The 21630-nt window shown below is 45.3% G+C and overlaps 1 protein-coding gene across 2 annotated transcripts in view; it reads right to left on the bottom strand.

Annotated features, from left to right (window-relative positions):
• The window catches only part of nav2b (neuron navigator 2b), a 143198-nt gene that overhangs the window by 16244 nt on the left and 105324 nt on the right, over positions 1 to 21630 (bottom strand). The window contains exons 12-17 of one of the 2 annotated variants that reach the window (XM_042301720.1): positions 15266 to 15395; positions 8572 to 8878; positions 6235 to 6880; positions 4671 to 5111; positions 3331 to 3491; positions 2844 to 3023 (exon numbers count right to left, since the gene is read on the bottom strand). In XM_042301720.1, coding sequence (XP_042157654.1) covers positions 2844 to 3023; positions 3331 to 3491; positions 4671 to 5111; positions 6235 to 6880; positions 8572 to 8878; positions 15266 to 15395 — 1865 coding nt within the window. The remainder of the gene's footprint in view (positions 1 to 2843; positions 3024 to 3330; positions 3492 to 4670; positions 5112 to 6234; positions 6881 to 8571; positions 8879 to 15265; positions 15396 to 21630) is intronic. The other variant, XM_042301721.1, reaches the window with a different exon arrangement.

Genomic DNA, 21630 nt, shown 5'->3' with positions numbered 1-21630 from the left:
ATTGGAACCACAATATCCCTGCAGGACTAAAACAACAGCAACGGGATGTGCCAAACTTAACTAAATGCTTATCTGCTTATGAAGCCTTTGTACAAACAAGCCACAGTTATCCAGGGCCCTGAGTGTGTTCTCCAGACTGATTCAAGTGTCACAGAGTTCATTGACGTGTGTGGATGGATCATTTTTATTTTACCTTAATTTAACTAGGCAAGTGGGTTAAGAACAAATTATTATTTACAATGACAGCCTACACCGGTCAAACATGGGCCAATTGTGCACTGCCCTATGGGACTCCCAATCACAGCCTGGATTTGAACCAGGATGTCTGTAGTAAAATCTCAAGCACTAAGCCTTAAACCGCTGCGCCACTCGGGAACCCTAGATGGTAGGGAATGAGACACTAGTCTTCCACAAGAAATTCCATCATTTGGCATTTTGTTTTCATTGGTGGAAACCGCTGTCTCAAGCGCCACTACAGAATCTCCCGTAATTGTTCAAATAGGATTGATATCTGGTGACTGAGACGGCAACGGCATATCGTGAAATATCAGCAAGTTGAGCAGTTTTTGTCACCGGAGCTTCTGCCAAACGTGCCCCAACAGTCTCCCCTCTTTCAAAGTCACTGAGATCTCTTCTTCTAGCCATGGTAGCCAAAATAATAGGCGACTGGGCCTGCCCAGCATTTGTATACCTGACCCAAAGCATGATGGTGTTTTGGTATTTTATTAGGATCCCCATTAGCTGTTGCAAAAGCAGCATCTACTCTTCCTGGAGTCCACACAGGACATGAAACATAATACAGAATGACATAATACAGAAGGACATAATACAGAAGGACATAATACAGAACATCAATAGACAGGAACAGCTCAAAGACAGAACTACGTACATTTTTAAAAAGGTAAACAGCCTACATATCAATGCATACACACAAACTATCTATCTAGGTCAATTAAGGGAGAGGCTTTGTGCTGTGAGGTGTTGCTTTATCTGTTTTTTGAAATAAGGCTTGCTGTTTATTTCAGCAATATGAGATGGAAGGAAGTTCCATGCAATAAGGGCTCTATATAATACCGTACGTTTTCTTGAATTTGTTCTGGATTTGGGGACTATGAAAATACCCCTTGTTGCATTTCTGGTGGGATAACCGAGCTCTGTGTAAGTTGACCAGGCAAACAATTTGTGATTTTCAACACATTAATGTTTCTTATATATGTAGAGCTGGTAATGAATGGTGGGATGTTAATTCCACACTTGTGTGGAAGCATCTGCTTTCAATATACTTTGCATCCCTCATTAATCAAGTGTTTCCATTATTTTGGCAGTTACCTATATTATTCTTTGAAATGACCATTGAACTGCAGTACATATCCCAGATTACACCTTTACATGCTAGGACGTTGGATTCATTTTTCAAGTTGGGAATGGATGCTTGTCTTTTCTGAAACATATATTTAAGAGTCCTGAAAGAAGGTAGAGTACATCTACATGTACTGTGATTAAAGCAGATATTTCCCCAGGTTTACTCTATCACTTGTGATCTAAAAGTACAAAAGTAGGCACTGGGGTGCCATCAAACACAACCCTGTGCCCTGCTCCTGTCTGGAGAGAAAGCGGGTCTGTAGAGCTGGTGTTGAGTCAGATGTCAATCTGCGATGGGAGAGGAGATATTTATCAGCCTTTCTCTTCCTTCTCCTCCTCCTCCTAACCTTGGCCTACATGCCACAACACCACAGCTCAACATGACTCTGAGACTTGCCCTTGGACACGAACAAATCAACAGCCAACACCAGCCAAGAAATTGACATCATACAGGGATCAGTTAAAGAGAGAGCCTCGGGACAAGCAATAAACCACAAGAGCACCAAGACATTCAGCCAAAGAAGTGTAGTCAATCATCAAACCTCAGTCTACGTACGTACATCGAACAAACTGCTTCTTTGTGTGTCCCAATTCAACTGTTAACGTGTGGAAAGACTGGTATAATAAAAGGTAATGAAATACTTCACTAGTGATTTAAATGGTTGGTTGAACAAGCGTGTGGATTCAACAAACATTCATTTTGTAAATAAAAAAAAGTATATCTTTCAATAGTGCCCAATAAAACCCTCTTAGTTAACAACAATCTGCAAGCATGGCTCGATTTTTTAAAGGAATTCTAATCCATTCAGAAGTAAAATGGAAGTTCACACATGCATGTGGTGTCACGACTTCCACCGAAGTCGTTCCCTCTCCTTGTTCGGGCGGCGTTCGGCGGTCGACGTCACCGGCTTTCTAGCTGCCACCGATCCACGTTTCATTTCCTTTTGTTCTGTCTGTTTACACACCTGGTTCCCATCTCATGATTATGTTCCTCATTTAACCCTCTGGTTTCCCTTTCTGTTTTGTGCGTGATTGTCTTTCGTGTGTTGGGAGTTTGAGTCCTGTTTTGTCCTTGTTTTGTAACGGGAGTTTTGTTCCGTTCTTGGATTGAGTAAATACAGTGTTTTTTTACTCTTACCTGTGTCCTGCCCCTGACTCCTTCGCTATCTTCTAGATAGATGACTTCCACTCCACATGTCAGAGTCTATCAAAGAAATAAATGTACCTGCATTTCGAGAGCTTGGGACGATAAGGTTCTTTCTGCAAAAAGATGATTCTTGGTTTGAATGGTGTCAGTGATTTTTTATCTTGTATTATTTTGAACTTAACAACATGAATTGGAGTATTTAGAGTACTATATAGTTAGAGAACATTGAACAGAACACGGCTATGCAGATAGAACCTTATAGTCCCAAGCTCTCAATTTCTCTGAGGTTCTGTGTGATAGCAGATAGACGGAGGGGTATGTCAGTCTGTCTTACCCTCCTCCAGGCCTTCTCTGAAGGACCCAGAGCTGGTCATGGTGCGACTCTTCTCCTCTAGAGACATGGACGAGTTCCTCACACGGGGGTCACTGTATGGGTCATACGAACCATCCTGATTGGCTAGGCCGCTGCGGAGGTTTGCCAGGTTGATCTGTGCCGCCGTGGTAGGGCTGCCTGCTGGGACACAACCGTCATATAACAAAGGCCAAAGAATATCTTAAAAACAGACATGGACAGAGGGCATTGATCAGATATGTTTGCCGTTTGTATCTTACTCTTCACTCATAGTGGAAAACAAGAGTGAAATACAACATAACAGATATAATCACTACTACTTTTCCTTACACTATCGGAGAAGTCTCTTGAGAGACGAAACATTAAGTCAGCATGTACACAATATTTAGTCCATTGTACAGTGATGACTATCACTGCTCCTATAGTGGTAATCAAAGTGATGAGTAGGGAGGGTTGAGGCTACACCTACCAAGCTGGGAGAAGTTGAAGCGGGCTCCGGAGGGCGAGGTGAGGCTGGAGGTGGGGTAGAAGGGTGAGCTGGCGGCAGACTCCTGAAGACCTCCTGCAGAGTGGGAACGCAGCCAATCCCTGTGGTCGTCATGACTACGTAGCTGGGGCAGGTGGCCGTACCTGCAGAGAGATGACAGGAGATGCTGAAAATCCAACCTCACATCCACATCTTTGTGTGAATGCTGCAAGTCACAATCTGCACAGATAATGATAATAACCTAGGCTGTTGGTAGACAGGGAGGCACATGGGTAACATCAAGGCTGTGTGATAACGTGCAGGGTGTACAGTCACAACATGGTCTACAAAATCACAGAGCATGGGATCATGCATCATATATTGTATGATACAGGTGGAAGTTGTACGTCAATGTACGTTCATGAAAACAATACTTAATACCACCCCCCCAAAAACATTATACAAAAATAAATACTTACTATTTATTTTTTTATTTATGTATTTTTTTCCTGAGTAAACTGCTCAAGGAAATGGTGGCTTACAGAGATGTGTTTTGGGAGTTCAGCCCTAATATACATCAATCACAGCCCAAAAACCTAAACATAGGGGCAATTCATGTTTGGTGGAGGTAGGTGTGTGGCCATTCTGAACATGTAGACAAAACATAGAGACAGGACACAGCTACAGATAACAGCTACCAATAGAAGCTTCACAGCTGTGGTGTGATCTTTCTTAGTTCCACACACTTTGATATACATCTCAAGATTATGTTTCAGACTCCAGCCCTGTCCTTCCCAGTGTAGCCAGCAGAGGGCATTTTACATGCTGTGAAAGAGATGGAGGCAGCGATAACATCCAACAGTCACTTCACAAACACAGGACACTACACACAGGCAGCTGTTTCACCATCAAGCAAGCCTAACTCCATATAGACACATTTACCTGTCCTGTTTCCGGGGTAAAGTGTTTCGGCTGGGACTACCCAAGGGAGAGGAGAGAGGGCTAAGGCTAGGGGGAAGGGAGGGGTTAGTGGTGTAGGGGGTTAGGGGGTAAGGGTAAACAACAGAGAGAGGAGGAGCACAGATAGAAGGGGGAAACAGAGAGATCAACAGTCAAGATAGAATCCATGCTTTCATTACACCAACAACTAGGAGTCAGTCTCCTATCATCTCCTAGATCATCAATATGGCCACTCAAACTCTGCTGTTAGAAAGTGACTAAACCCTCATGAACACAACAGATGGAAGGTTGAGATAGAAAGGGAAGAAAAGAGAGGAGAGCATGTAGCCGTCATTAAAACACACAGCCACATCTGGCAGCTCCTAAACCAAACCCACTCCTACCTGTCTGAGAAGCCAGTTTTGATGCCGTTGTTCCTGACGCAGGCTGGAAGTGTGTCGTGACCCGGGCCGTGGTGTCCGTGGCCTCCGCTGCCCAGAGACAGGTCGATGGACTCGCTGCTGGTGGCAAGGCTGCTGAGGGAGGGGTAGCCGGGGCTCAGAGTGTCCCTGCTGAGGGCGCTGTTCCAGGCCAGGCTGTGGGAGGGGGTGGACAGGGCCGAACTGGGACTGGAGGCCAGGGGGGAGAGGGAGTGTGCCTCCACACCCAGACGACCTCCACCCCCATACAGAGGGCTACTGCCCCCGCTACTGGCTGAGGGGGAGTCCAGAGCGCCGCCCTGCTGGCCAGAGTTGGCGTGGAGGTTGGAGATGACGGTGGAGTTGTTCATGTTCTCTGCGGTGGTGACTGGGGCATGCTGCTTGCCCTGTTTGCCTCCGAACAGTCTGGACGGCACAGGAAGGAAGCAGAGGAGAAGAGTGAGAGGAGAGTTAAATGGTACATGGGTTTAAGCAGGGAATTGTTGAAGTAATCTTTGATTAAAATACTCCTTAATGCAAAGATAAGCAACAAATGTATATTATAACGTTGTCACGACAACACAGTCCCTACTTCATGGTGTAATCACATCATCAGAAGACAAATATATCCATCTCTCTGATTCGCTGGTCCGGTTTGGCTGTCCATGTGAGCAGCTATCATACATCTTTGACCGCGCATTTTTATCAACACGTCATTTACATTAAAACAGGATGTAAAGTATGTCCTACAGACGCCATATTAGCTTGGACAACATTAAATAATCAAGGGTTAAATGAGAAGGGAGACTCTCAGACCACTGAGGGGAAACAGATGCTACATTTTCTCATTACCTCATCAGGCAATTAGTTAAGTCCAAGCAGCATTATCAGATAAAGCAACACCAGCCAACTCAGCACTGGGTTTGAGCTAGAGAAAACACTGGACCCTCAGACTGGGCCCTGTCACCCTGCTTTTAATGACCACTGATAGGCCATTATATCAAGAGAGGCCTGGTGATAAGCCAAGCCTTTTAAATCACTCATGATTCATGGGCAGACTCCAAAAAAACATCATGAAACCCTGATAAGCCAAGAGCTCTCAGTTTTATTTAATGTTACTACCACGCTGATATGATGATTATCCCAACTAAAATTGCACTGTGCCTGAATATGTCACATACCCACTGGGCACAAACATCAGTTCATGTCTAGTTTTGATTTACATTTGACTGAGTTGTCAACTATTGTGAATGTAACGTGAAATCAACAAAAAATGTCATGTCATTGGATTTATTTCAAAAGTTACATAGATTTTTTTTTGCAAATTCAATGAGCTTTCCACGTTGATTCAACGCCATGACATAGCTTTTTGGGGTTGAAATGACGTGGAAACAACATTGATTCAACCAGTTTTGCCCAGTGGGAATCATAAGCAGGCCGGTGTGGTAGTGCTTTCAGGGCTAGTGGAAGGAGCTCTCAGACTCATCCAGTGTTAGTGTGAGACAGCGCCTGATGACTGGGGCTAGGGGTATGGAGGTGGTGGGCTGACCTGCGCATGGTAGGGGAGGAGACGTCTGGGTACTTTCCCCCTGGTTGCCTGGCTCCCGGGGCTGTGGGACTGGCTTCAGAGGACACCCCCTTCTCCCGGTCTGTCTGGTTGGATCCAGAGCCAGGAAGGGGGGTGCCACCAGCGCTGGGTTTGGGGACTTGGCTGCGGCTTTTGGGGCCATGGAGCGTGTTGGACTTGCTGCTGAGATTGGAGTCGATGCTGCTGCTGGACGAGCGGCTTGTGCTGCGTCCCCCACCAGAGGCTCTGCTGGGCCGGGGGAGGCTGCGGTACTGCAGGGTGGAGTGTGAGCTCACAGGTAGGTAGCCATCATCCACACTGGCCTGGCGACCAAGACCCCGACCCCCGTGGAGCTGCACTGACTTGGGGATCTTTCCCAGGGTGGCTGAGCCACTGGTGATGGTCACTCCGCTGGCTGTCACCATGGTCATACCTCCTCCTGCATGCTTCTTAAATCCAAAGGTGTTGGTGGTGGGGGTGCGGCTGGAGCTGGAGGAGGAGGGGGGCTTCTTGGCCTCGTCTCCACTGCTGCGGCCCGTGTCTGATGGGGAGCGCTGCATGCTACACTTGGCCCGGGGAGAGAGATGATGTTGGCCCTTCTCAGACACCTTGGCGTCGTCCGTTTTACCTGTGAGTGGAGACATGACAGTCTATCAACCATGGCCCACCAGATACAACGTATCTGTGGTTGACTGCTGGCTGCCTCATCACACACTACAGGAACACATGTACATTGAACAAAAATATGCAACAATTTCAAATATTTTACCGAGACAAATCAGTCAATTGAAATAAACTCATTAGGCCCTAATCTATGGATTTCACAACTGGGAATACAGATATGTATCTGTTGGTCACAGATACCTTAAAAACAAGGTAGGGGCGTGGATCAGAAAACCAGTCAGTATCTGGTGTGACCACCATTTGCCTCATGCAGCGCGACACATCTCCTTCGCATAAAGTTGATCAGGCTGTTGACTGTGGCCTGTGGAATGTTGTCCCACTCCTCTTCAATAGATGTGCGAAGTTGCTGGATATTGGCGGAAACTGGCACATGCTGTCATACACGTCGATCCAGAGCGTCCCAAACAAGCTCAATGGGTGACATGTCTGGTGAGTATGCAAGCCATGGAAGAACTGGGACATTTTCAGCTTCCAGGAATTGTGAACAGATCCTTGCAACATGGGACAGCGAATTATCATGCTGAAACATGAGGTGATGGCAGCGGATTAATGGCACGATAATGGGCCTCAGGATCTCGTCTCAGTATCTCTCTGCATTCAAATTGCCATCTATAAAATGCAATTGTGTTCATTGCATCGTTGGATGGGGCCACAGTGTCTCCCGACCCCTCTTGTCTTAGCCTCCAGTATTTATGCTGCAATAGTTTGTGTCGGGGGGCTAGGATCAGTCTTTCTCCTGTCTTACCTGGTGTCCTGTGGGAATTTAAGTATGCTCTCTCTAACTCTCTCTCTTTCTCTTTTCTCTCTTCTCTCAGAGGACCTGAGCCCTAGGACCATGCCTCAGGACTACCTGGCCTGATGACTCCTTGCTGTCCCCAGTCCACCTGGTCGTGCTGCTGCTCCAGTTTCAACTGTTCTGTCTGCGGCTATGGAACCCTGACCTGTTCACCGGACGTGCTACCTTGTCCCAGACCTGCAATTTTCGACTCTCTCTCTCTAACGCACCTGCTGTCTCTAACTCTGAATGATCGGCTATGAAAAGCCAACTGACATTTACTCCTGCGGTGCTGACCTGTTGCACCCTCTACAACCACTCTGATTATTATTATTTGACCCTGCTGGTCATCTATGAACATTTGAACATCTTGGCCATGTACTGTTATAATCTCCACCCGGCACAGCCAGAAGAGGACTGGCCACCCCTCAGAGTCTGGTTCCTCTCTAGTTTCTTCCTAGGTGCCTGCCTTTCTAGGGAGTTTTTCCTAGCCACCGTGCTTCTACATCTGCATTGCTTGCTGTTTGGGGTTTTAGGCCAGGTTTCTGTATAGCACTTTGTGACATCCGCTGATGTAAAAAGGGCTTTATAAATACATTTGATTGCTTGATTGTCTGTAGCTTATGACCGCCAATACCATAACCCCACCGCCACCATGGGGTACTCTGATCACAACGTTGACGTCAGCAAACCGCTCGCCCACACAATGTCATACACATTGTCTGCCATCTGCCCGGTACATGTGAAGAGCACACTTCGTTGCGTTTATCTTTTTGTTCAGTATAGTTCAGACTGATAGAGAACAATATAGACAGTGTGGCTGCTGGGCTCCGTCTGTCTCTACTCTGTATGTAACGTACCTGTAACATGGGTCTTCAGAGTTGCACAGCCTGGCGTGATGGGGGCCTTGGTCCTGGGGGAGGTTACGCCCATCTGGGCGCTCATTCCCCGCCTCCAGGAGCCTGTGTGGGCCACGGAGGGTGTATTGCGGCCTGAGGAGCTCCTGTCCGACTCGTCCGACATGTCTGAGGGGTTGCGGCAATACTTGGAGCCCGACTCCATTTTGACCCCGTTGTCTGAGACACCGTCTGACCTCTTGACCTCGTCGCTGCCGGACCACACAGAGTTCTGCTCGATGGCCAGGTGCTTCTCTGCGTCTGTCTGGAGCTGAGGGAAACCAAACGTCAAACATCTGTTACTTCTGTTTATTCAAGTGCTGTAGATACCGTACATCAGAGGAGGCTGGTGAGGGGAGGACGGCTCATAATAATGAATGGAGTGAATGAAATGGTATCAAAACACATGGAAACCAGGTGTTAGATGTGTTTGAGACCATTCCATTCACTCTGTTCCAGCCATTACTATGAGCCTGTCCTCCCCATTTAAAGTGACACCAGCCACCACTGCTGTACATACTCTAACTCCCCTCTACTTACAGTATACCAATATAATAATAACACTGATACGCGAGTCATCTCACTAGGAGAGCAAGCAGAAAGAAAAGCAATGGTCTACTAGTCTAGACCAGCATTTCCTAAGCTCAGTCCTGGAGACCCCAACGGGCGCATGTTTTGCCCTAACACTACACAGCTGATTCAAATCATCAACTAGTCATCAAGCTTTGATTATTGGAATCAGATGCGTAGTGTTAGGGCAAAGACGAAAACCCCTTGGGGTCCTGAGGACTGAGTTTGGGAAACGCTGGTCTATTACTTCCCCCCATTAGCTCAGCCTTATGCCATCATTCCAGTTAAACAACTCCACATGTCCCTATTACTGTGAATGCCTTCATATTCTCATCAGTACACAGCACTCATTACAAACACACTGTCAAGAACAGGATGCTTGTTTAGTCATCACATTATACAAATATCCTCTTTGTTCTATGAGCTGTTGCTCAACCGCCAAGGGAAAAGATTCCTATTCAGGAACTTGATATTGATGAGGATTTTTCTCTGATTTGGGTGCAGTCTGCTCTCATCTCAGAAGTAATGTGTGGATCTGAGACATTAACTCTGTGGTTAAACATTAACGCTGGTTGATGTCACTGCTGCCCATCTGGCATTTCATCTGAGGCATGTGGATGAATCACTTCACAAACGCTTTCTATTGGACAGGTCGAGGTAGTCCCTCCCTGTTTCAGTCCATTTGCTTCCGTTTGGTGCCTAATGAACAAGACAGTGGTCAGGAGAGTTAGCAGTGGATCCCTGACAGGGCCTGGAGTGATTAATACAGGAAATCAGCAAAGACGACTTCATGCTTCATGTATCAACATTACCGCCTCAAAATGCAAAAATTGGATAAGTAAAGACTTGAGAAAGAGAGGGAGAGGCAGGCGAACAGGACCATTACATTGGCCGTTCAAATAAACAATGTTTTGAAGCTGTGTTTTGTAGTGCGTTTTCCCAGCGCTCGCCAAACTTACGTCAGCCTTGGTTATAACAGGTCATTGTTCAACCAGCTACTGAAAATACTCATAAAAAATGATTGCCAGGGAAGGAATTTTAATGGCCTCTTTCTTTATCAGCCTGAATCATAAACACTGTTATCTCTATAGCCTCAATAATAAATCCAAGCCATATTCTACAGAGCAGCAGAAAAATGCAACACAAAGCAATTCTATAAAAGGCAATACAGTTACAGAGAAAATGGGAGGGGGCTTTGTGACTGAATGTTGGCTTGAAGAGCTGGTTTTGGGGCCGTCTGCATTCTACTGTTTGATTTTAAGTCACTCGTTGGCATGGGAGGATGCAGTGAAAGCCTTAATGGTAGAAAAACATGAAAACAAAACGGGTGCCAAAGCTGCAGTCGCTCCTGTCGTCTACCCAGTTCCTTTTTATGACTGGAAATAACCTTGCTGAACAGTCTTCTACATCACATTCACAACCATGCCAACTGCTTCATTCCTGAGAAAACTCACTCAGTGCTGTTGTCGGGATGTTCCATTGAAAAGAGACTGTCTCTCTACAGGAATATTGTGTGGTTATCTTTGGAAAAACAGAAACTGCTTCTATCACACAGTCTTCCACATAAGCAATGATGACAGACATAAGTTTGTGAGTGTTGAGGTGTATCTGATGAGGACATGGGTCAGGCCTACTACTACACTGTATTTACAAAAGCATGTGGACACCCCTTCAAATTAGTGGATTTGGCTATTTCAGCCACAACCGTTGCTGACAGGTGTATAAAATCGAGCACACAGACATGCAATCTCCATAGACAAACATTGACAGTAGAATGTCTTTCTGAAGAGCTCAGTGACTTTCAACGTGACAACCGTCATAGGATGCCACCTTTCCAACAAGTCAGTTTGTCAAATTTCTGCCCTGCTAGAGCTGCCCCGGTTAACTGTAAGTGCTGTTAATTGTGAAGTGGAAACATCTCGGAGCAACAACGGCTCAGCTGCAAAGTGGTAGGCCACACAACCTCACAGAAGGGGACCGCAGAGAGCTTAAGCATGTAGCGTGTACAAATCGTCTGTCCTCGGTTGCAACACTCCCTACCGAGTTCCAAATTGCCTCTGGAAGCAACATCAGCACAATAACTGTTTGTTGGGAGCTTCATGAAATGGGTTTCCATGGCCGAGCAGCCGCACAGAAACCTCACCATGCGAAATGCCAAGCGTCGGCTGGAGTGTAAAGCTCACTGCTATTGAACTCTGGAGCAGTGGAAACACATTCTATGGAGTGACGAATCACGCGTCACCATCTGGGAGTCGACAGACAAATCTGTGTTTGGGCGGATGCCAGGAGAACGCTACCTCCCCCAATGCATAGTGACAACTGTAAAGTTTGATGGAGGAGGAATATTGGTCTGGGACTGTTTTTCATAGTTCGGGCCCTTAGTTCCAGTGAAAGGAAATCTTAACGCTACAGCATACAATGACATTCTAGACGATTCTGTGCTTCCAACTTTGTCGCAACAGTTCTGGAAAGGCCCTTTCCAGTTTCAGTATGACAATGCCCCCATGCACAAAGCGAGGTCTGTACAGAAATGGTTTGTTGAGATCGGTGTGGAAGAACTTGACTGGCTTGCACAAAGCCCTGACCTCAACCCCAATGAACATCTTTGGGATGAATTGGAATGCCAACTGTGAGCCTGGCCTAATAGCCCAACATGAGCGCCTGACCTTTCTAATTCTTTAGTGGCTGAATGGAAGCAAGTCTCCGCAGCAATGTTCCAACATCTAGTGGAAAGCCTTCCTAGATGAGTGGAGGCAGTTATAGCAGCATATTGACGCCCATGATTTTGGAATGAGATGTTTGACGAGCAAGTGTCCACATACTTTTGGTCATGTTTGTAGTTAAGCCCAGGTTCGATCCCGGGCTGTATCACAACCGGCCGTGATCGGGAGTTTCATAGGGCAGTGTACAATTGGCCCAGGGTCGTCCGGGTTAGGGGAGGGTTTGGCCGGGGTAGGCTATCATTGTAAAATAATAAATTGTTTGTCAAATAAAGCTTAAAAAAAAGTTCACCCCATGGCTCCCTCCCTGGTCAGCTCTAAAGCAGGGTTCAGTGCAGTCACGGCCCTGTGGGCACACTGTAATTTCAACGTGGGAAATATTTGGTTGAGAAGTTGATCAATGAGATTACAACCTATATTCACCCACTCAAAAAGACTGCAAAAGTTAGTTGAATTTCCTAAGTGTTATCACAATGCTTTCACCCATCTAAAACAGAGTTATTCAAAGTCGGGGTCACCAAAATGTTTTTTTTTTAACATTTGAAAAGATAATGTTATTAAGTAAATGTATTTATTTTTAATAAGAGATAATAATGAACAACTTTGAATATCACTGATCTAAATGCACAACCAAATTGCAATGGAAAAACAATGTCTGATTTTTGGTTTAGTTATCACCCAAATGTCTCACTGTGCTTTAAACCATTTAAAAGCACAGCAAAGTTAAAAATGGGAATACAGATATATATTTTCTTAATTTATACAACAGATTAATGTGATATCACTGTTCTTCATCTAATAGTAGAACCAAATGACCTGGCCCCAGTCTCCCGACAGCGATGGAATTTAGGCTGACGAGTGTTTTAATGATGCATCCTTCCTGCAACCGTCGAAGACTCAACACACATTTCCCAAAAAACCAAGCAGAGAGAACGTTTGCTGTATGTGTCGTTGAAGCATGTGTGGATACTGGTAGGTTTGAAAGAAAAGCAGTGTGGCTCTCGGATCAGCTTTCTCCATTCAAATCTTATCTTAACATTATAATTATTACACAATACTGACGACGGATCAGCTTCTAGAGATATTATCACCTATTGCTGCAAATATTGATTCAACCAGTTTGTGCCCAATTGAGTAGGTTGGAGTTAATTCTGCCTCATATCATGACTGAGTAATGACTCACTGTTCGAAGGCTTGACGGAGCAGGTTGAGGGTTCAGAAGCAACGTCTGAAATGTATTCTACCCTCTCTTGTGGCTTTGAGTCTCTAGTGACTCTTGTCACCGAGTGAATTTCAATAAGCCAATCTAGTTGGTCTACATTGTACAGAAGCGCCTAAAAAGGATTGCATCATACAGTCTCAAGAATCTAGACACTTTTACAATATGGCAAGCAGAACATCTTCTCCTCAAATCAGTAGTCTAAAAGGTGAACATGAGAAACACTTGAGAATAAATACCTACGAATAGGAGTGTCAGGGTAAGATGAAGTGGGAGGTGATGTGTGTCAGACTGCAACTTCAATCAACACTTTGAGGCAACCACATCAGCATATAACACAGATCAGAAACAGATCAGAAACAGATCAGAAACAGATGAACGTCTCACTCTGCTAATTTCTTCCACAACCTCTGAAGTGTGAAGGTTAAGAGGCAGCCTAGTGTATGCAGTTATGTTCAGGTTAATGTACCCATTCAAATGATTGGGGCCAAAAGAATCAAAGTATACAAGTCCCTGGTAAATTACACAAGAGAGCTTAAACGCTCCTACCTCTGCCTAAATGGGTAGTGCTGAGCGATTAGTCCTTTTTTGAGGTTGATTCGGTTTCGGTTCAACTATTGTTTTAAACATGAAATGCATTATGAAATTAAAATTATTCAAGCTTTTTAATCGAAAATCCAAAGCCAAAAATAGTAAACATTAAACTTTCCACCTTATCCACTACTGTCCCGTCAAGGTGGATAGGGGGCTGCTCCCTCTGCTGTTTCCTTAAGTCCATGATCATCTCCTTTGTTTGGTTGACGTTGAGTGCAAGGTTATATTCCTGACACCACACTCCGAGGGCCCTCACCTCCTCCCTGTAGGCCATCTCGTCGTTGTTGGAAATCAAGCCGACCACTGTAGTGTCGTCTGCAAACTTGATGATTGAGTTGGAGGCGTGCGTGGCCACTCAGTCATGGGTGAACAGGGAGTACAGGAGAGGGCTGAGAAAGCATCCTTGTGGAGCCCCAGTGTTGAGGATCAGCGGGGTGGGGATGTTGTTTCCTACCCTCACCACCTGGGGGCGGCCTGTCAGAAAGTCCAGGACCCAGTTGCACAGGGCGGGGTGGAGACCTGGGGTCTCAAGCTTAATGACGAGTTTGGAGGGTACTATGGTGTTAAATGCTGAGCTGTAGTCGATGAACAGCATTCTCACATAGGTATTCCTCTTGTCCAGATGGGTTAGGGCAGTGTGCAGTGTGATTGCGATTGCGTCGTCTGTGGACCTACTGCGGCGGTAAGAAAATTGGAGTGAGTCTAGGGTGTCAGGTAGGGTGGAGGTGATATGATCCTTGACTAGTCTCTCAAAGCACTTCATGATGACGGAAGTGAGTGCTACGGGGCAGTAGTCGTTTAGCTCAGTTACCTTAGCTTTCTTGGGAGCAGGAACAATGGTGGCCCTCTTGAAGCATGTGGGAACAGCTGACTGGGATTGATTGAATATGTCCGTAAACACATCAGCCAGCTGGTCTGCGCATGCTCTGAGGACGAGGCTAGGGATGCCGTCTGGGCAGGCAGCCTTGCGAGGGTTAACACTTTTAAATGTTTTACTCACGTTGGCTGCGGTGAAGGAGAGTCCACAGTCTCTGGTAGTGGGCTGTGTCGGTGGCACTGTATTGTCCTCAAAGCGAGCAAAGAAGTTTTTTAGTTTTTCTGGGAGCAAGACATCGGGGACCGCGACATGGCTTGTTTTCCTTTTGTAGTCCGTGATTGACTGTAGACCCTGCCACATACCTCTTGTGTCTAAGCCGTTGAATTGCGACTCTACTTGACTTAATTTTTCTTGTGAATAATTGGATTTCTCTCCAGAGAAACGTCCCATCGGGCTCACAAAAAAAAAACTACATGGAATTAAAATATTTTAATAATTAGTTGATCAATAACCCAAAAACATTTTGGTTAATCGCACCAATTGAAAATTAGCAGGGTAATATCTGGCTGTGGACATCACGTGATCTATATTCAGAGTTTATTGACGGGAAATTAAAGTTTAATAAGTGTTTCTTGGCTTTATTGTAAAAATAGAAAAAAGAAACAACGTAATGTCTGTTCACTGTTCTAGTCATTCTAATTCTATTGTTGCCACGCCCCTAATTGGGGCAGAACCTACCTGTCCCTCTATGTCCTTGCAGGAGACGGACGGAGTGTTGACGTAGGAGCTGACTGAGGAACTGGTGTTGATGTCATCTGTGTCGATAGTGTCACTGACCCCACTGCTCACCGAGCTGCTGTCGTCCCAACTGGAAGAGAGGAACACAGAAGAGAGAAAGAGTTTGAGTAGATATGGTAAAAGTTATTAGAGAGAAAGAGTTTGAGTAGATATGGTAAAAGTTATTAGAGAGAAAGAGGTAAGACACGAGAGACATAACTAGAGTGAGAAAGGGAAAGATATGTAGAGCAGGGTTCCCCAACTGGCCACCCACGTTTGGCCCGAGGGTTATTTTATTTTGCCCCCCCAAGTTTTGGGGGACATAAAAGACTAATAACAACAGCAAATCAGCTCCAAGTAATTTTAATGTTGGAAGTCTGTTCCAAAGTATTCACACACATAATAGAGAGACTTATATGATCGTATCCAATTGTAAAAAAGGTTTGAAATGATTATGTTTTAGTCAAATGTTAACTGTTTGGGCTTCTTGCGGTCAATTCACAGTCTACAAATCATTTGTAATTATTTCTTGACAATTCGCTTAAGAACAAATCGGTAAGCAGCTGAATCTAGTTGATGATCCCTGCTGTAGAGAAACATTAACAAGAGAAGACAGGGTGGAGAGACATTAACAAGAGAAGACAGGGTGGAGAGACATTAACAAGAGAAGACAGGGTGGAGAGACATTAACAAGAGAAGACAGGGTGGAGAGACATTAACAAGAGAAGACTGGGTGGAGAGACATTAACAAGAGAAGACAGGGTGGAGAGACATTAACAAGAGAAGACAGGGTGGAGAGACATTAACAAGAGAAGACAGGGTGGAGAGACATTAACAAGAGAAGACAGGGTGGAGAGAAACAGAGAGACATTAACAAGACAGGGTGGAGAGAGAACCACTCCTATTATTCTCCCTCTTTTCCTAGGTCTGTTGGCCAGAGACAGCATTCCCATATGCCTGTGATGTTAGGAACGTCTCCCTCTGAACTCCAAACTTGTTTTAATTAGCGTTCAGCAGCGTGTCTCCCAGGACCAGGCGGGCTGCTGGGTAACAGAGTTTTCCACCACACCAGGTCCTGCCAGTCACCAACACTGATGGGCCCTAACCAAGATACCATTCTAAGGAGGCTTGCATGGAGGCCAGAAGATAAGGATTAGTGGGGATGTCTGGGTCTCATGCAAGCTGCCTTATATATGATTTGAGACCGCTCTACACCAGGACCTCCCTGTTCCCACTGAACTTAACTTTCATTAGAGTAGGGTTCTGTGGAAAATGTTGCTATTCTCAGGGCCAAAGGTTCTGTGTGTGAACTGGGGACAGACAGAAATCTGTGTGTGTACAGACAGATAGGAGTGTGTGTGTGTGTGTGTGTGTGTGTGTGTGGTTCATCGCCCACTGTCTGGGTAACAGAATCACTCCTTTAACAGTACTCTCAGATGTGTGGAAGTGTGCAGGGAATTGGATGGGAGGTTCCTCTCAAAAGATTAGAAGTTCACACGGAGCAAGACACACTCACGCCTCCTGTGTCTGTCTGTCTGTCTCCCCATGCCAGTGTGATGCTGACTGAGCTAACCGAAACATCCCACCCATCCGCAGCCAGACAGTGCTGAGAGTTCCCTGTGACAGCATCAACAGCTCCTCTCAACACGTAAGCCAGAAGCAACATACTTACTTCACAGGTCTACTCAGTCCAAAGTCTCAACTAAGTCCAACCATTTCAGTATAGGTCTATGTTTCCATGGAGAAATATGAACCGGTAGCAAAGGTAAATCAGAGTCAATAGATGACAGGAATGATTCAACAGTAGTCCCAACACTCAAACTGGACCGTTTTATCTCCATCTCTTCATTCAAAGACTCAATCATGGACACGCTTCCTGACAGTTGTGGCTGCTTTGCATGATGTATTGTTGTCTCTACCTTCTTGCCCTTTGTGCTGTTGTCGGTGTCCAATAATATTTGTACCATGCTTTGTGCTGCTAACATGTTGTGCTGTTGCCATGTTGTGTTGCTACGATGCTGTATTGTCATGTGTTGCTGCCATGCTGTTGTTGTCTTTGGTCTCTCTTTATGTAGTTGTGGTGTCTCTCTTGTCATGATGTGTGTTTTGATCTACATTTTTATTTTGTCATCCCAGCCCCCGTCCCCGCAGGAGGCCTTTTGCCTTCTGGTAGGCCGTCATTGTAAATAAGAATTTGTTCTTAACTGACTTGCCTAGTTAAATTAAGGTTAAATAAATAAAAAATATCACCCCCCACATGACCCAAGAAGGTTCCAGTCTGGCAGGGAGGTGGACAGAGGTCTGGTTCTAATCTAACGTTTGCCAGGCACAGTGTGTCCTGCTGGACAGCTGCCTGCCTAGTGCAGTGTCCCAGTGCCCAATCCAGCCCTTGTTTCCCTGCCCTGGTCTTCACACCCACACACCAGAACTCCATCCACACAGCTACCCCAAAACAATTCATATTTTCACTGATCTGAGGCATGCAAGACAAGACCAGGGGCTGGAGTGGGTGGCAACAGTGGAACAGGTCCAGCACAGAGACACAGACATTCAGTATTCACAATGCAGTTCTACTGTACCCTTAATGGACTAGCGAGAAGTGAAGTGGTCAAAACAATACATTTTCAGAAGGTCTTCTAGCCATGCAGAACAGGATTAATCATGCCTGTGGGCTGAGGTTGCTATGCTATCAACCCTGATGATCTGTTAAATGGAGGAGGGAGTCACCTGGGTACATTCTGGGCTCTGTGTCAGAGGTTGATTGTGGGCAGAGTGAGCTAGCAGTCCATTTAGGTTGACTGACAGCTCCTTCGGGGCCTGGGGAGGTATATGTTAGGTTAGACCTCCCCTCCCCTGCTCCTGATGCTGCTGTCACTGTTCACTCCATCACTCTGAATAATGAGCAGACTAGAGCAGGCAGGGTACACCTCATCCCTAATCAACATACTTCTCTATTTTCTCTCTCCCTCCATCTGTCTTGCTAACATCCCAGGCACTTTACTCTCTCTTTCTACACCCCATCTCTTCCGTTCTCTCCTCTCATTTCACCCTGACTAAGAGATGCCATAATAAAAATGATGTTAAAGACTAAGCTTAGAAGTTAGGGGTCAAAATAGTTGACATTGTTGTGTTTGTTTAGATAGTTGAGACTGGAGTCTCTATAGAATGAGTTGGGGGTGGTATGGTGCTACATGTGGTGTACGCAGAATTAGAGACCCCGGGCCTTAGAGGACTGAGGGGATCAGTGGACACTCAGAATTAAGAGACCCCGGGCCTTAGAGGACTGAGGGGATCAGTGGACACTCAGAATTAGAGACCCAGGGCCTTAGAGGACTGAGGGGATCAGTGGACACTCAGAATTAGAGACCCAGGGCCTTAGATGAGTGAGGTGATCAGTGGACACTCAGAATTAGAGTCCCAGGGCCTTGGAGGAGTGAGGTGATCAGTGGACACTCAGAATTAGAGTCCCAGGGCCTTGGAGGAGTGAGGTGATCAGTGGACACTCAGAATTAGAGACCCAGGGCCTTGGAGGAGTGAGGTGATCAGTGGACACTCAGAATTAGAGACCCAGGGCCTTAGATGAGTGAGGTGATCAGTGGACACTCTGGGGCAGGAAATTGGGCGACTTTGGTCTGAGAGGCCAGTGGAGAGAAGTGAGCGGAGCTCTGTCGAGGTCCCACAGGCCCCACACCACACTGCCCTGCATGTCCACTCTGGTCAGGGAGGCAGTCCATTAGTTCTACTAGACTTCTCACCCCCTCAGCAATATTCAAAGCTGTTTCCAAGCAATGAACACCTAACTCTGAGTTGGTCAAGTCATTAAACAGAAGAAACTGTGCCACACAAGAGTTCTCTATTTTCTTGGAATAAAAACCAACAACTACACATTGGATCGTTTAACTAACCAAATATTGTGTTTAACAAACATTTGATAACGCAATGCTACTCTGGACAGAGTATATTTTAGCATGGCTGGTTGCTGACCTAAAAAAGCCAGTATGCCAGTAGACCAGAGCAGACAGATTAGAGAGAAACCAGCCCACAGGCAAAGACCAAGCTCTCTGCAAACACTGTCTGTACAGCACTCAACAAAGAAGAGCTTACATTAACACACAGATCACTTAAAAGAAACACCCCTGTTAAAGGACCATTTCCATGCATGAATAAGAACATTAAGGGATGCACTACATTCAAGAAGGAATGACATTTAGTTCATTTTATGACATTTAGCTTGAGTTTATTTAGTAAAAATTGTTTTAACTCTATTTCTTGAGCTGCATTGTTGGTTAAAGGCTTGTAAGTAAGCATTTCACGGTAAGGTCTACACCTGTTGTATTCAGTGCATGTGACAAATAACATTTGACGTGTTGCCATTTTAGGAGCTCCTTTAAAAGGTTTTGTCACACATTCACTAAATGTTAAAAGAAACCATAAAAACAAACTGAACATTTAAAAATGTATAAGAAATGTACCCGTTTTTAAATTCAAACCAAAACTCCAACAAACACACAATTTATAGATACACAACACCACAAGTAAAGATTCTCTATTCTCTCTCCCACAAACAAGAAAATTATCATGAGCAAAAGGTAACTCTGGTCTGTCTGTCTGTCCATACCTGATAGAGCCCGCAGCAGCCCAAGGTGGTATCCCTTCGCTGTAGTAGGAGCTGCTGGGAGCTCGCTGAGGGAAGCCGCTGAAGTTGGAGTGAATGACAGAGAGCTTCATGTGTACACTTCCACTGTATGCTGAGTTCTCTCCGCTAGAGCACACTGACTGACTGATCTCTCCCCCTGCAGCCAGCCAAACACACACACACTAAGGGGAGCGGCCTCACACACACACACACACAAACACACCCACCATCAGAACAGCCACATAGGGGAGTAACCTGGGAAGCACTTCAAACACCAATTCAGCTTCTGAGTCATGATCCAAACAGCCAAGTCAGAGCTGATAAAACAGAACAGAACCTGTGAGGTCCTTCAAACACAGGAAGGTAAGCCTCAGATCTCAGAACAGATCTCAGAACAGCTTTACCTCTGAGATGTTCAAACAATCTTCAGCTTTTAACATGATCTAGGAACAGCTAACCAAAGAAGTGCTTTAAATCCACATTTGCCCAAACCAACTGCTCAGAGTCAGCCTTATTTTGCCAGGTGGATAATGTGTATTATTGGGGGTATTTATAAAGACAACAAGTCTAGGAGGACACATGTTGGTGGGTTTTCCTGAGCCAATCTTATTTGTACATTCCACTGAGGATCCTTTTCTTTCCCCTGCTTAGCCTTAAGAGGATTGTTCAGGGTCACATCCCCGGGTCAGGGGTCAAGCTTTAAAGGGCTGACTTACTAACTCAGAAGAAAACATCAACATTACGCAATAAAGCCAATCTAGCCCCCTGAACATGCCAATATCTCTCCACTTTCCAGTGACATTGAATTGACAAAAATATATTTACGACAGAAAGGCAGCCCCTTAGCTGTTAAAAACAAACAGGCATGAAATATAAAACTTAGTTGATATATTTAGAAAAGTGGGATAGCTATACATTTATCTTTGCCGGCACATTCCAAGCTAGCAGGCTAGCAGGCTAGCAGCCCAAACCTCTGAAGCCAGTCGTGTGTAATGACATGGCTGCCTCAAAGCCATAGGAGTGTCAGGAATTCAGCTGAACAACCATTCTCTCAACGGATTTGACAGTCTCTCTCTCTCTCTCTCTCTGACACGCAAGTGCCTGTCCCTCAAATCAGTGGAGTAATCAAACAGGAGAGAAATTAAACAATTTTCCACTATATCCTGTCATTTTAGCTGTCCTGGAAAATAACATTCCACTTGTTTTGTTCTGAATGAAAAGAAATTCAAGAAGAAATTCCTTTGACAAGCTGACCTACAGAATTAGTTAAGTCAAATTGTTTCTATTTTCTCAGCACGTGCAATTTGCCCAGTTTGTTTGCAAAATATTGGCTGCTGGCTTCTAACAGCAAAACATTTGACCCAGAGTTATAATGTGCTACGTGCTCTTCTGTCCTGGTCTGGGTGTGATGTCACATCTCTGATGTGAACCCAAGCCAAGTTCACTCTCATTGTTCCAGTGTTACTCTGCTGAGGATGTGGGAGCTGGAGACGGACTCTGGACTAGCGGTCACCGCACGGAGTAGTGCTACACACACACATACACGAGCGAATGTACTCAAGCACACATACACACACACACACTCAAATCTCAAAGACAGCTCACAGACTCACATCCACAACACGATATGCCACAATAACAAACACAAATAGATTCACAATAGCATTGAGTGTTCTTTTGTTAACTTCAC

This window comes from Oncorhynchus tshawytscha, linkage group LG19 (assembly GCF_018296145.1).
Source record: "Oncorhynchus tshawytscha isolate Ot180627B linkage group LG19, Otsh_v2.0, whole genome shotgun sequence".
NCBI lineage: Eukaryota > Metazoa > Chordata > Actinopteri > Salmoniformes > Salmonidae > Oncorhynchus > Oncorhynchus tshawytscha.
Note: the sequence above shows the minus strand (reverse complement) of the source record. Positions and strands in the feature narration are given on the sequence as shown.